Source organism: Alosa sapidissima, chromosome 20 (genome assembly GCF_018492685.1).
Source record: "Alosa sapidissima isolate fAloSap1 chromosome 20, fAloSap1.pri, whole genome shotgun sequence".
Taxonomy (NCBI): domain Eukaryota; kingdom Metazoa; phylum Chordata; class Actinopteri; order Clupeiformes; family Clupeidae; genus Alosa; species Alosa sapidissima.
The window spans coordinates 3,836,345-3,850,076 of NC_055976.1; the positions used below are offsets into that span (position 1 = coordinate 3,836,345).

The following is a 13,732-nucleotide window of genomic DNA, read 5'->3' on the forward strand; positions in this document are numbered from 1 at the left end:
ACACATCCAGGCGCCCTCCTCCCCAAGCTCATATAGACATCCCCCACCCCACCCCACCCCACCAAATCCCACCACCCGGGCCTGCTAATCCACCTCTCAAATCGGCTCCCAGGGTTTGGATGTCATGAAGCCCAGCAGCCCCCGCCATGTTCCCTCTCACAGTAGAGATGCATGGGGCTGGGCACACAGCGCTGCAACAGAACACCGCTCTCATGAAATCATGCGACTCCTCACTGTGCTGACTAAATATTTCCTGGTTCAGCGAATCCTCCTCTGCGTGCTGGACAATATTGGAATGAACACGAGGCACACTATAAAACATTTGTCAAGCGTGCAGATCCCTGTTAGGGCCACACTGCTAGTTTACATTTATATTGCCTATGCGGCATTGGTGGTGTATACGGCGTCGGCGAGCACATGTCTGTTTGCTGTCTTGTAGTCACATCTGCAGTTTCAATACCTGTCATCATTTGGTATGAAGCTCTCCATTCCATTTGCTTTACTTTCTGATACGACTCATCTCTCTCTTTCTCTCTCTCTCCCTCTGTCTCTCGCCCTCTCTCCCACAGACAGATAAACCAGCACTGCACTGCACGTCTGCATTGGACGAGCCACAGGGTGCCAGAGCCTTTCCCAGTCCCTGCCCATAGATGTGCCATATTTGCAGCAGATGGGGCCTGAAGGCTCCGCTTAATGTCTTCATTAATTGAAGGCTGTCATGGTGACAGAGACGGACACAGGACACCACTCGCTGTCAGGCCCCTCATCAGAACAACAATTAAAGCCTCAAATGGATGAGTCTCATGCGAGCCCCCTGCCCACTGCTAGGAGGGGGCTCTCTCACAGCATACTAAAGGCTGGGTCATATCATTTAAACATTTCTGTGGAGGCACTTGCATAATAAGTGCCAAAGGTCTGGGGCTAAAACAGCTTCACATCATCTCTACGATAGTATATTTAAGCTGATTAGATAGCTAATAGCTTTCAATTACTTTGGTGGTTAGACATATAACCTCAATAACGTGCCTAGCACTTGTACTTGCATGTACTGTAATACTGTAATTCAATATGGCAACATCTGTAGTTTACATTTGTTTTTGCATAAGCAAAATCTATTTCTTTGGTAATGTGTTTTGTGCATAGTCTTTTCCCTCCTGACCATCAAGCTCCAGGTCAGTTTCCCTCACCAAGTTTTGTGGTGTGCCATGTTGTCTATTCTACTCAGCTATTTAAAAAATGTTGAATATCAACAATGGCTTTCGCGGCGGCATTGTCAACTTTTGTATGAAGCAATCTTGGCTGAATGAGATGGCTCCCAGAGCTGGGAGGGCTCGCTGCTGGTGTGGATGGGGGAGACTGCCTGCCTGCCTGCCTGCCTGCAGGAGCCGGGGGCTCTGTGGCTGGGGACACTAACACAGACCCTCCTGACCGCGGCGAGGCTGCAGCTATCCATCTGTGTGCTTCCCAGGGGCCGTCCTGTGACCTGCACACGCAAACAAGCAGAAACAAGCCACAGAGAGAGACGACCTGCCAGGTGAGTGTCTTAATGGGTGGACAGCAGATGAGTGAGTGTGGTGGTGTTGTCGTGGTGTTGGTGGGGGGGGGGGGAGGGGGGAGGGAGCTCCTGAGATGCTACACCCCACTGATTTAAGAGCAGCCTTGGGGAACATATTACTCACTTAGGAAATCAGCACTGCTTAAAAGCCTGTCTCACAGTTAGACACATTTACAAACAGTTTTAATGTTGTTTAATTAATGATGATTAAAGTGCGGATTAGAACTTATTACTGCAGTCTTAAACATTTAACCACTCACATCAATCATCATTTATTAAACCTTTTTTTAACACATTATAGTAAGTAGCACATAATTATATTTTGGATGGCAAGTCATTGTGGTGGATAATGTCACTTGTGGACTGTATAGTTAGGTGTAAAAAGAGGAAATAGAATAGTGCTGATGGCCGTGCAGAAATAATGCTTAACTGTTTTGGAGGAAGCACTGGGCTGTCAGTCTTATGAAATGGGAATAAGCCAGCCTCCCCGACATCATCTCCTTTATTAGTGCCAATGAATGGGGGACTGTGTGAGCTTCATGAGGCAAAGCAAGTGTGTGTGTGTGTGTGTGTGTGTGTGTGTGTGTGTGTGTGTGTGTGTGTGTGTGTGTGCGTGTGTGTGTGTGTGTGTGTGTGTGTGTGTGTGTGTGGCCTTGGGTTTGTGGAAGTTCAGTGTCTTTGTCAGGCTGTCAAGGAGGGCAGGCAGTTTGTGTGTGAAATGTCTCTCCGGACCATTGCAGCAGCAACAGCTTGTATCTGCCATTGACATGTCACTCTGCTGGGCTTTGAGCTGTCAACCTGGCCGTACACATTTCAACCCCTGCTGAGACTGTGTGTGTGTGTGTGTGTGTGTGTGTGTGTGTGTGTGTGTGTGTGTGTGTGTGTGTGTGTGTGTGTGTGTGTGTGTGTGTGCGTATGTGTGTGCGTGTGCAAGTCTTTTTGTTGTGTGTGTGGTGTGTGTGTGTGTGTGAGAGAGAGAGAGAGATAAAGAGAGAGAGGGAGAGAGAGAGAGAAAGTGTGTATGTGTGTGTGTGTGTGCGTCTGTATGTATGTGGAGGTGCATGCCTGCATGTATACATATGATCGGATGAAGGTTCACAAGTGTTTGTGCTCCAGTGGGCAGTGAATATGCAGTCAGTGAAATCTAGAACTGCTTTAGAGAACTGCTTTAGATTGCCCCTGTAATTGAGTGAGCCCTGAACGCTCCACTTTGTGAAAGACAGAGTGATCCAGGGTGAATTTGTTGCCACCATCTAGATAAATGAGGCTTTCACATGAAACATAAAGGAAACATATTCAATGCATTAGTGGAATGTTAGCTGCTTCAGAAAGAGGGTGTAGCAAACTAAAGACAGAGACTGAAATAATGTGTGATCTGTATTTGTCATTATATTGGTTATTCATTTGGCATTAGTGTTACTAATATTGTTGGTGCTTTTGTTGGAAGTAATCAGAATACAAGCTTACCTATTTGACAGTTTGATTGACAGTTACTGTGGAAACGTCCTGATAATTGATTTCTTGGGTGCTTTGCTCAGTGCTTCCTTGAATCAGTGCTTAAGGATAATTCATCAATAGGTTGAATTCACAAGTTGAGCTACCACTAAAAAGACCAGTTTGAATGTGTTTCATTTTTCTCTGAATCATGGAGCCTCTAGAGCCAGTTTACTGCACTCCACCTGACATACCGCACATACCACACTTCATCCAGTGCCGTGTCTGAGAGTCCAGGCATCCTCTGAGCTTCAGGGCAGGGAGAGTCCAGTCCACCTCAGCCTCCGCCGTCCCCCCTCACAACACGCCTCGCCCCTTTCACCCCCTGCCAAGGTGACCACCCTGCACTCCCTGCTATTCATTATCCTGTCAACAGGACCCATGTCCCAGGCCGCCCGCAGAACCCTCAGAACACTGGCAGTAATGAAACCATCTCCAATCCCCCAGGCCCATCTCATCGGCCTGAAGGTAATTAATACATTTGGAGGGCGATGACTAACTCTTAATTAAATTATGCCTCCTTTAATGAGACCTTTACGCGGAACTAAATTTATGGCTGGTATCTCCATTATCAAGTGCTTGGCGGGCAACAGAGATTTGTCATTTTCACCCAAATCACTCCCAGATTAGACGTGCCAGAACTCATGATTAATATATCAATTTATACATGTTTGTTTCTCTCTTCAGGATTTAATAAATTACCCCCCATAATTAGTTCACCCGCTTCTCCAGCAGCCCCAATTTCTGCAATTAATGCACCAAGTGCTATCATTACATATTCATTTTGGGAGGAAATATACAGATAACAACTTCATGGTATTAATCATGTTACAAAATTGGGTGTATTTAATTAATGAAAGATACATTCTGCAAATTAATTGTGCATTCTCACAATACTATCTTAACCTAATGAAGGCTTGACAAAGGGACTGTTTCATTTTTTAACGGAACCTAGATTAGTGGATCTCAATTATGTCTAAAACAATAGCCAGGCGCTTACCAAGGCCTAACGCAAAGCAAAAACTGAAGATTCTGCACTTTCTACCAAACAAAAAAAGAAGAAAGTTTCTATTGTTTTGGGGAAACTGTACTACATGGCAATGATTCAAAAGATACATGGGAAGTAATGAGCTCTGTAATTAGCGCTGCAGGCAATAATGGCATTTTAAAAGATCAAATTCCAGCAGTCCATAACGTTTGATTGACAAAGAACAGAAATGTCTGTTCCCTTAATGATTTGTACTGAGTCATAAAACCATACCATTACACATGCTTCCCAGACATGGTTTTGTCCCATAACCCTGTGTAATATCTAAATGTATAGTTAATGCTGTATTGACCATATTATATGAGAACCATACTGGAGACATTCATTAGAATTTTGTTCCTAGCAATAAAATTTGTGTGCACAAAAATATTAATTTAATGACAGCAGTTGCTCCAGTTGATTCCACTAATTGACCACTCAAAATCCAAATTAAATTAGTCATTTTCTGCCTAATTAAAATAACAATTTACCTGAAATTACATTTCAGTGCAGTTCCAAATATAATTCAGAGGATTATTTTCATTTAACGCGTCATATACCAAATGTGTTTTTATTAATGTTCTTTTAATATTCCTGGCTGTATGCGAGAGATATAGTTAAAAAATGTTGCCCGGAGAGCTCTGTGAGCTTGTGCATTCACTCCATGTATTTTCTGTCCTAATGGCCTATGCCTGACGTGCAGCCAGGAGTTTCATGCTGCATTGCTTCAAAAGCCCAATCCATCACGCACAGGCCTGGACTAGAGCTGGAGTGGTCAGGTTGTGGACGGCCAGTGCACACAAGATATCTATACGGTCAGGGCTGCTTTTCTGCACCTATTGTCATTTGCCATCCAAATCATGTTGTCAGAGAGCTAAACAAAACATGTCTTTGCAGAAAGATTCTTCAGTTCTTTTTGCCAAACAATTACCCAGTGAAATCACAATAGTGTTAAAGATTTGTTTTAATGTATAGTGTTAAAGATTTTTTTTAATGTATAGTGCTAAAGATTTGTTTTAATGTATAGTGCTAAAGATTTGTTTTAATGTATAGTGTTCCATTGCTGTGCCTCTATTGTGCCAATGACACTGATCTAAAAAGCACCTCTAGACCACTTAGTGTCCATTCCATCCTTTACAAGAATTAACAGTGTTCTTTCTTTCTCTCCCTCTCTCTCCCTCTCCCTCTCTCTCTCTCTCTCTCTATCTGTATGTGTGATTTTAGCAGAGCAAAGTGTACATAGAGCGAGGAAATATTGAGGGGGGAAAGTGATCAGGAGCCATGGGGAGCGGTCATGCCTTGTCTGCTCTTGGCGGCTGCAGGTTAAAGAGATTACACTGGGGTCTATGTTTACCACCTCAGCTCAGCGCTGCTCTCCAAGCAGCGGTAATGAGCGGGCTATGCTTGGCCTGCTGGGAAAACAGGGGGCCAGAGGAGTACAAGCATTCTTCACGCTCGGTTACAGTGGGGAGACAGTGAGCAGGCTGCTACCAGCCAGCCAAACATCGCTCTCAGTCATACAGTCAAGCGCAAGCTGCACTAGATCACAGGAAATTTGTCTGGAGCATCCACACACCAGCCCACATACAGTATGTCCTGGCCAGCATGGCAAGGAAGGCAGGGAGTAATGCTCACTGCAGACTCTTCCTTTAGCTTGCTGATCAGTCCATCACCCCCCAATACCAATACATGAAATGTTATGCTACAGTAGTATCACTCACTGTCCAAAATATCACTTGTTACAAACTGGACAATGGTATACTAAATGGTCAAATAACTAACTGAGAAAGAGAGTGCAGAAGTGAGATTATCTCAGTTAAGTGAAGAAACCTGATTTCAGAGAATTGCCAGGAAAACACTGATTTGCCTTGCAACAATAATCCTCTCTTAAGCCATCACTAGCCTATGTGAAAGTTGTAGAATACCAGTTTATCGATTGATAAACTGCACCGATGTACGGACTGGTCATTATTCCTGAGAAATTTCACACTGCCTTCTCTCTCCACCCTTTCTCTCCTGTAGCATTTGAGCAAGTATTGTTAACATCATAGGGAAGGTCATCCATGATCATGTAAACAATATCAAAACCAAAACAACTCCAGACACTCTTTAACAAGTTAAGTCAAGTCAGTTTTTGCCGTTTAACTCACCCCCATGCCACCTTCTATCCCTGCCCAAATGGCATCATCATGCCCCCCTTCCCCCTCTGTCTTTAGGCTACTCTAAATGCATTAGTTTACATGATCACATGGAAACATGATAATATAGCCACACAAAGGTTTTTGATTATTTGCCACTTTGGCCACAATATGCCCAGATTTATGTTCATATGATTATAGTTATGGGTGTAATGGCATATGGCACACAAAAATGAGAAAAACTGTATTATTAGACATTATTGTTTAAAAGAAAACACATATCACCCCATGTGTTTATGAATTTGTAGATATAATAGAATGGCAGGACCCCCCCCCCCCCCCCCCCGCCCCCCTCATGTAAACACTTGCTCAACCTCATGCTTATGTGGATGCATAAAGTGACCTGCTTATCTCCCTTTATTGAATTGAATTGTGGCACCAAGCTTTTCAAACAGAACAGGGTACCCTGCACTTTCCAACCCGTAAACCACTTTGCAAGTGTAAGGCAGCGTGAACGAAAAGGAGAAATAGTGGGAATCAGGACAGTTGGTTCTGTTGAAGCATTCATCTTGTGCATTGTGGCAGACACTAGACATCCCTTGTCTGGTGACTGGACCACTGGGAGTATCGGATATCCTCGCATCGGTATGACAGTAAAGCGTTGTTCTCTGTGCAGTTACAAACTTTCTAGCTCTGAATTCCTCAGTATCACATAGCCTAATAATAATAATAATAATAATAATAATAATAATAATAATAATAATAATAATAATAATAATTTAAGAAGGTTGCTATTTATTATAGGTGCAAGTTTGAAAAAAAAAAAAAAAACAATTAGCAACATCAGTTTTAAATATGTAATTATTTGATAGGCCTACGCCTCCTTTACTAGAACCCGAACTGTTATTTTGTGGTTCCCATTGCCATTTGAGATTTGAATATTTTAATAAGTGAATGTAAAGCCACTCCCATATCAGGACATGATATCGCTTAGGCTATATGTGACGACTTCCTCTGATAGGGGGTACCATGGCGCGGCTCTTCTTTTTGGTGACCCGTGAAGATGATTTTACCTGTGTTGAAACGAGAGGGGACGCAACCATTCATCGCAGCACAATGGGAATAGCAGACCGTGCTTAAATTGCATCTTCATTTGCATGCCTGGTCCAAAAATCATGCAAATCCTAATGAGACAGTCTCCATTGTTAGCGTAATTGAAAAACCATTCTTTGTTAATTACAGTTACTCAAAAGCCTTGTCCGCAGTCACTGGATTGAAACAAAAAAGTTATTGATTCCGAAGGCCAAAAGATTTAAAATGGACATTTAATGCATTGGGTTATACACTTTCTGCTGTTCATGTGCACTGATCTTCATGAACCACACTGTCCATATTGAAATGTATTTAATTTAGTGAGTTTGTGGATCAGTTGAGTCGGCGTATTGTCAGGGGCCAGGTCTCCGTGGCAAATTTCATAATAGAAAATTCCATTAAGGTCAAATACATTAATTAGGCCCACCATGATTCACGCACTGTTGTTTTATCAATGAACTACATAAATTAACTACATTTTGTGCTTTAAAAAAAAAATCGAATGACTTTCTGAAGCAAAGTATATTGTCAGCTGACAAAAAATGTTGTAAATTAAAATCTACATGCCTATTTTGCGTCATTGTTTTGAAAGTGCCTTATCGATGGATTTTTGAATTCTGAAGTCCTTATATAAAAAAGCCTCTGGCGTCTGCTGACATTTTCTTTAGACTCACTGATAAACTGCATAACTAAAACATAAGATGAACACTGTTTTAAAATGATCTCTTTCAGAATTTAATGGTAGGCCTAAGTTTAATTATTTATCGACTAAGCTTTATCTCCCTATGGGAATTATATGACACATTTAAGAATAATTCTACCTGTGATGTATAGGGGAATAGACTAATTCATTTTTCAACAGAACAAATAATCAGAGAGGGTTAAAGCGGAGCGTAATCAAATAACCACCTAAACCAATCGTGTTTTATATTAGCAGGTGCTAGCCTACCTGCAAATGTTCATGAAGTTGTGCCTAGAATAACGACAACATTACCCAATGCAAAATAATTAACAATTCGACCAAAAAGACACCCACACAATGAAGCTTCTTCCTGCCCATTCTTATAGCTAATTGAAAACTCAGTGCTTTCCCATCGTCGGATCGAGTGGGTTTCCGAAGCCGGGGGCTCAGACCTCGATAGTGTTCTACACTTGGATGGCTTTGCTGGTGGTCCCCGCCTTTTGCTGTCGTTAATTGGCAAATTGAACAGAAACCATCATTACGGAGTCCCGGGTACATGGAGTTTTCCTTTCCAGCGGTCCTGACTATTTCCATAAGAAGATTACATGAGGATCATTTCCCCGAAATTTAACCTAAATCTCCATCTTCGCAGAATTACTTGTCGACCCAATCATTAATTAGTTTAGTGATAAGGAACCTTCTGAATAGCCGTGCGTTAAATTCGCTGCAACATGCGCACGTATAAAACAAAAACGGCATGTTATTGTGAAAATGCAGGTTAAAATAAGCGAATAATAATAATAATAATAATAATAATAATAATAATAGCCAAATATTTCGTGCGCACTGTTATTGAGACACAGCCTGCGTTTCATGTGGATTTTGTATATTGAAATGTGTTAGGCCATATGAAAAATGTCGTTTAATATCAAGGATAAAGTTTAAAGTAACTTACAGGTTAGGCCTAGACACTTAACAATGAACATTTAAAAACAACTAAGTTTCCATGTAGGCCTATGCTACTGTTGTGAAATATTAATGGAACATGACTTCGAAAAGGGTATAGTAAACTTTATTCTGGGATAATTAGTGCGTGTTAAATAGCCTACTCTTCTTGAATGTGCAGACATTAAATCGTTCGGTCTCTGCAGGGGTGCCATCCCAAGAAGCGCCCGTGTTCATCGGCGACGTTTTCGATTGGCGAATCGCTTGTAATCATTTGCAGGTGTGAAGTTTTGCCCGCGGCCAACAGCGAAATCTCACCTCGGCTAAAGACTTTAGATTGTTAAGCTGAACGGGAGCCGTGCGTTTCGGGTCGTTTGCAAAATATGCATGCTAATTAAGGACTTGAGACGCTTGGCACCTTAATCATCATTAGCATCACTACTGCACCACGTCCTACGTGCTAGATCTAGCGGACTGGAACATAAAGCACATCTCTTAAAATCTTACCTCCAAAACAGTGAGTCTCTGATGACACCCACAAGCATCAGTTAGGTCATCTCATTTGAGCGAGAGCAGAAACCACAAGGGGGCGACGATTGCCTATATTTATCTCTGTAGATGATCTGGCCTGGTTTGATAGGCGTTACATCTGGCTGCGAGCCCACTTTTCTCTTGGAGAGGGATTTACATCACTGAGATTTTCAAGGGGGGGAAACTAGGAAATTGTATTTAACACGTTGTAGGCTAAACTGATCTATGAGCATTACTTACAAAAAAGCCGTTAAAAACAAACAGTGTTTGTGTGAAGAATCACTAGGCTGTATAATTCACTATCCACAGTTTAGTCAGCCCGTTCTGGTTAACAATTGATTGCAGGACCTGTAGGAGATATGACAGTGTGAATGTTAAAATCATTGTCTTACACTAAAAGTAGCCTAGTTTAGGTGAACTGTTCCGACGAGTCTAAAAGCGACAAGTATAGGCTAGGCCTAGGCTAAGTTAACAAACAATGAAGCAATAGTTTAACAAACACGCCAATTGCAATATCAGCATGTATTTCATGCAGGAAATGTCATTAGATTGTGCTGGCCAATCAGATAAGTATTAAGACGCCGTGTCTCATATCTGCTGATATTGTCATCGTTGTGTTTATTCAATTTAAAAATAATAAGCAACTCATCGCAGAATCAATGTATTGTTATGTTGTATCATAACACGTCTGTCATTCAAATTTTCACCCTTGTTTAAGACTCTTCAATTAAGAAGCCCAAAACTTCTAAAATCCAAGTCTGGTATTTTCCTTTCTTTTTTTTTACACCAGCCCAAAATATTGCGCGTTTTTTTCTGCTACACTTGCTTGGCTGAGGGATTGAAAGCTGCGCTGTGATTGGTCGACACGCATCTCATTGTTGTTATCCCAATCACATGGCCGTGCCCCTCTTAACAGCTGAGGCTGCCGAGCAAGTTTGCAGAGTTCTGTCGCAGAGCCGTAGTGAGCAGAACGATCAAACCTCAAGACTCTGACTGTCAAATAGCATTTCAGAATAGATCCAACCAGAATTTCCTCGATTGGTTTTGGAAACAAACTGAAGGCTACCTCTTGGTGAGAACAGTTTTGGTTCCACTTGCCAAACTTTTTTTCTTCGTCTGTGAGAGAACTCTTGAACCGGTTGAATGTATAGCATGATGGAAACCGAGATCAAGAGTCCGCTCCCGCAGTCCAACTCGGGTTCGGCGGCAGGCGGAAAGAACAACAGTTCCAACGAAGAGCGGGTGAAGAGGCCCATGAATGCCTTCATGGTGTGGTCCCGTGGCCAGCGGAGGAAGATGGCTCAGGAGAATCCCAAAATGCACAACTCAGAGATCAGCAAGCGGCTTGGAGCTGACTGGAAACTTCTGACTGACGCCGAGAAAAGACCTTTCATTGACGAGGCCAAAAGGCTGCGAGCAATGCACATGAAGGAGCATCCGGATTATAAATACCGTCCCCGCAGAAAGACCAAGACCCTGCTCAAGAAAGACAAATATTCCTTGCCTGGAGGACTTTTGGCGCCAGGTGCCAACGCTGTCAATAATGTCTCTGTAGGACAACGAATGGACAGCTACGCGCACATGAACGGTTGGACAAACAGTGCTTATTCTCTTATGCAGGACCAGTTGAGCTACCCACAGCACCACAGCATGAACAGTCCGCAGATCCAGCAGATGCACAGGTACGAGATGACCGGCCTCCAGTACCCCATGATGTCCACAGCCCAGACATACATGAACGCGGCATCCACATACAGCATGTCCCCGGCGTACACACAGCAAACCAACAGTGCCATGGGCTTGGGATCCATGGCATCAGTGTGCAAGACGGAGCCCAGTTCGCCTCCACCTGCCATCACCTCCCACTCTCAGAGGGCATGTTTAGGTGACCTGAGGGACATGATAAGTATGTACCTTCCTCCCGGGGGAGACAGCGCGGATCATGCCGGCCTGCAAACCAGTCGTTTACACAGCGTGCATCCGCACTATCAGAGTGCTGGGACTGGAGTGAACGGAACGCTACCCCTCACACATATCTAAAAAGACTTCTAAAAATGGGGAAAAAACTGAGTACTTCGGATACTTGAACACTTTGGTTTTGCAAAAGAGTCGAGGTTCAATAGTTTTGTTTTAAAAGAATGAAATTATTTTTAATCTAAACGAGTTGTCAATTTTAAAGCATTTTAAGACGACATGTCGTGGAATTTGAGTGTTGAACCCAACAAAATATTGTATTGCAAATGAGCTTCTATCATAAGCTATAAGCAATCAACTTTTGTAGAAGAATTGGACTTCCATTCTTTATTGCCATTTTGTTTTCTCTCTATGAAAAAAGGCACGTGGCTTCGTGATGAGGCTGTTGTATTTCACAAAAAAAGACACTGGAGGGAGAGTCCACTCATTAATGTTTACACTTAATTTGTAGAATGTCAGTTTGTCTGCTGTGTCCAAATCTGTGTAGTCTATTTTCTCGAGCTAGTTTTTTCTTTAATGAAAGACTGTGCGGGTCGCAAGCGCAAGTTTATTTATAGAAAGTTGTTCTGTTTTTCCTCCGAAGAAACGCTTGTGGGCCTCTGTGTCTCTCGTTGGATATGTTGCATTTTTTGTTTTGTGAAAATTTTCTTTTCTGTGATATGTTTTGCAGTATCAGGTGACCCATTTTGTGGGCGGAGACGTTTATTTAAACTGACGTTTTTACTTATTTTAAGACCATCCTCTATTCTTAAATGAATAAATTTTTACAAAACAAGACATGTGATTGTACATATGATTTATTTCATGTAGCCGAGCAGGCACACCTTTTAAGATGAGTTATCACTCCTGTTTAAAGTTTGATTTAGACCTGGTGGTAATATGTTACATTTGTTATTAAAAACTCGACACAGGTCGAAACAGGTAGCCTACTGTCTGATTGTGTATGGCAAAAACGCACATTTGACATTTTCACGTAAGAAGGTATTCTTAAACTGATGAAAGTAAAGCCATTTTGCCATAAAATGTCACTTGGTGGATATTGGCACTGGCTGTGTTATTTTCTCAAAGATTTCTTTTTTGGAGAAATGCACTGAAGTGGACTTTTCCGTTTATAGGCCTAAAAGCAAGATGGTCCGAAGTACAGTTATTAATTCAAAACGTATGATTAGCTCTAAAAGCCAGAGAAAATGTGTTTTGAGGTAGTGTAAAAAAAGGTGCCAAAAGAAAACTTTTTGGACTATTTTTCGTTCCAAATTTGCCTTGGCGACGCCACAGAATAGTCAAACACCTGTTGATCTAGAGGCCCACGCTGATCACGACTCACTCACACGTGAAGAAAAACGCCCCAATAGAAGGTAAACTATAGATGAGTTTACACAAGAAATATTTGGAGAAAACACAAAGTGTTTAATATGACAAATAGGCCTAGGCGCTATTAGCAATGTGAAATTAATATTTGTGTGTGTTTGCCGTATTTGTTCAATATCTGCGGCCTGAATAGTCCATGTCTTATTGAGTAATGGTGTGCTATGAATGTTGTTTGCACTGAAATTAAGCGTTTTATATTTAGCTCCGCACACAGATTGGTTAAACAAAGCTTTTTGAAATGTCATCAATATTGACTTTGGATCACCTTACACCAACACACTTTTCTCGTGGATAACCTAACTCAAATATACTTTGGTCGTTATCAATATATTAACATAGCTGATATGTTGGCTGATGGCCATTCTTGCAGGGTGGTACCTCAATGCTATATATCTGAATTTAAACCTTTAAATTACATTAGCTCACTCCTTATATTAATGTGGGCCATATTGAGTTCCCTTTTGTAGATTTTACATACTTCTAGTTTTATTTCATTGCTTTTCTGAAAATTAATATTAAAGGCGGTGAAAATGTAATTGACTCCACTTCCAAGTGTTTTCTGATATTGTAATGCAGTTTGTAATTAAACAACATTTAAACTTAACACTGTTGCTATTTTTAAAAGCATAAAACATGACATATATTTATATCAGCACCGGTTTAGTTTAGGAACATCTGGTGAACTGCACAGATTTATAAAAAGAATGGGGAATCTTTTTTAAAATGTACCTACTAATCTCAGTTTTGGAATCTAAACCTGAATATTGCAAAGCTACACCCTGATGTGTTGGCTCGACTAAAAGTGTGAGAAGTAGATTATTGAAATCCCCCCTACACACACACACACACACACACACACACACACACACACACACACACACACACACACACACACACACACACTTCCACACCACCACCACCTCCCC

The 13,732-nt window shown here is 41.7% G+C and overlaps 1 protein-coding gene across 1 annotated transcript; it reads left to right on the forward strand.

Moving 5' to 3' along the window:
- Positions 1-10,376: 10,376 nt before the first annotated feature.
- On the forward strand, positions 10,377-13,410 carry sox3 (SRY-box transcription factor 3). The gene has a single exon (XM_042074992.1). The coding sequence runs from the start codon at positions 10,608-10,610 to the stop codon at positions 11,502-11,504; it is 897 nt and encodes a 298-aa protein (XP_041930926.1). The 5' UTR covers positions 10,377-10,607; the 3' UTR covers positions 11,505-13,410.
- Positions 13,411-13,732: the final 322 nt, after the last annotated feature.

What these genes read in the sequence shown, in the direction of transcription:
- sox3 (XM_042074992.1), top strand. Translation starts at nt 10,608, where the DNA reads ATGTATAGCATGATGGAAACCGAGATCAAGAGTCCGCTCCCGCAGTCC.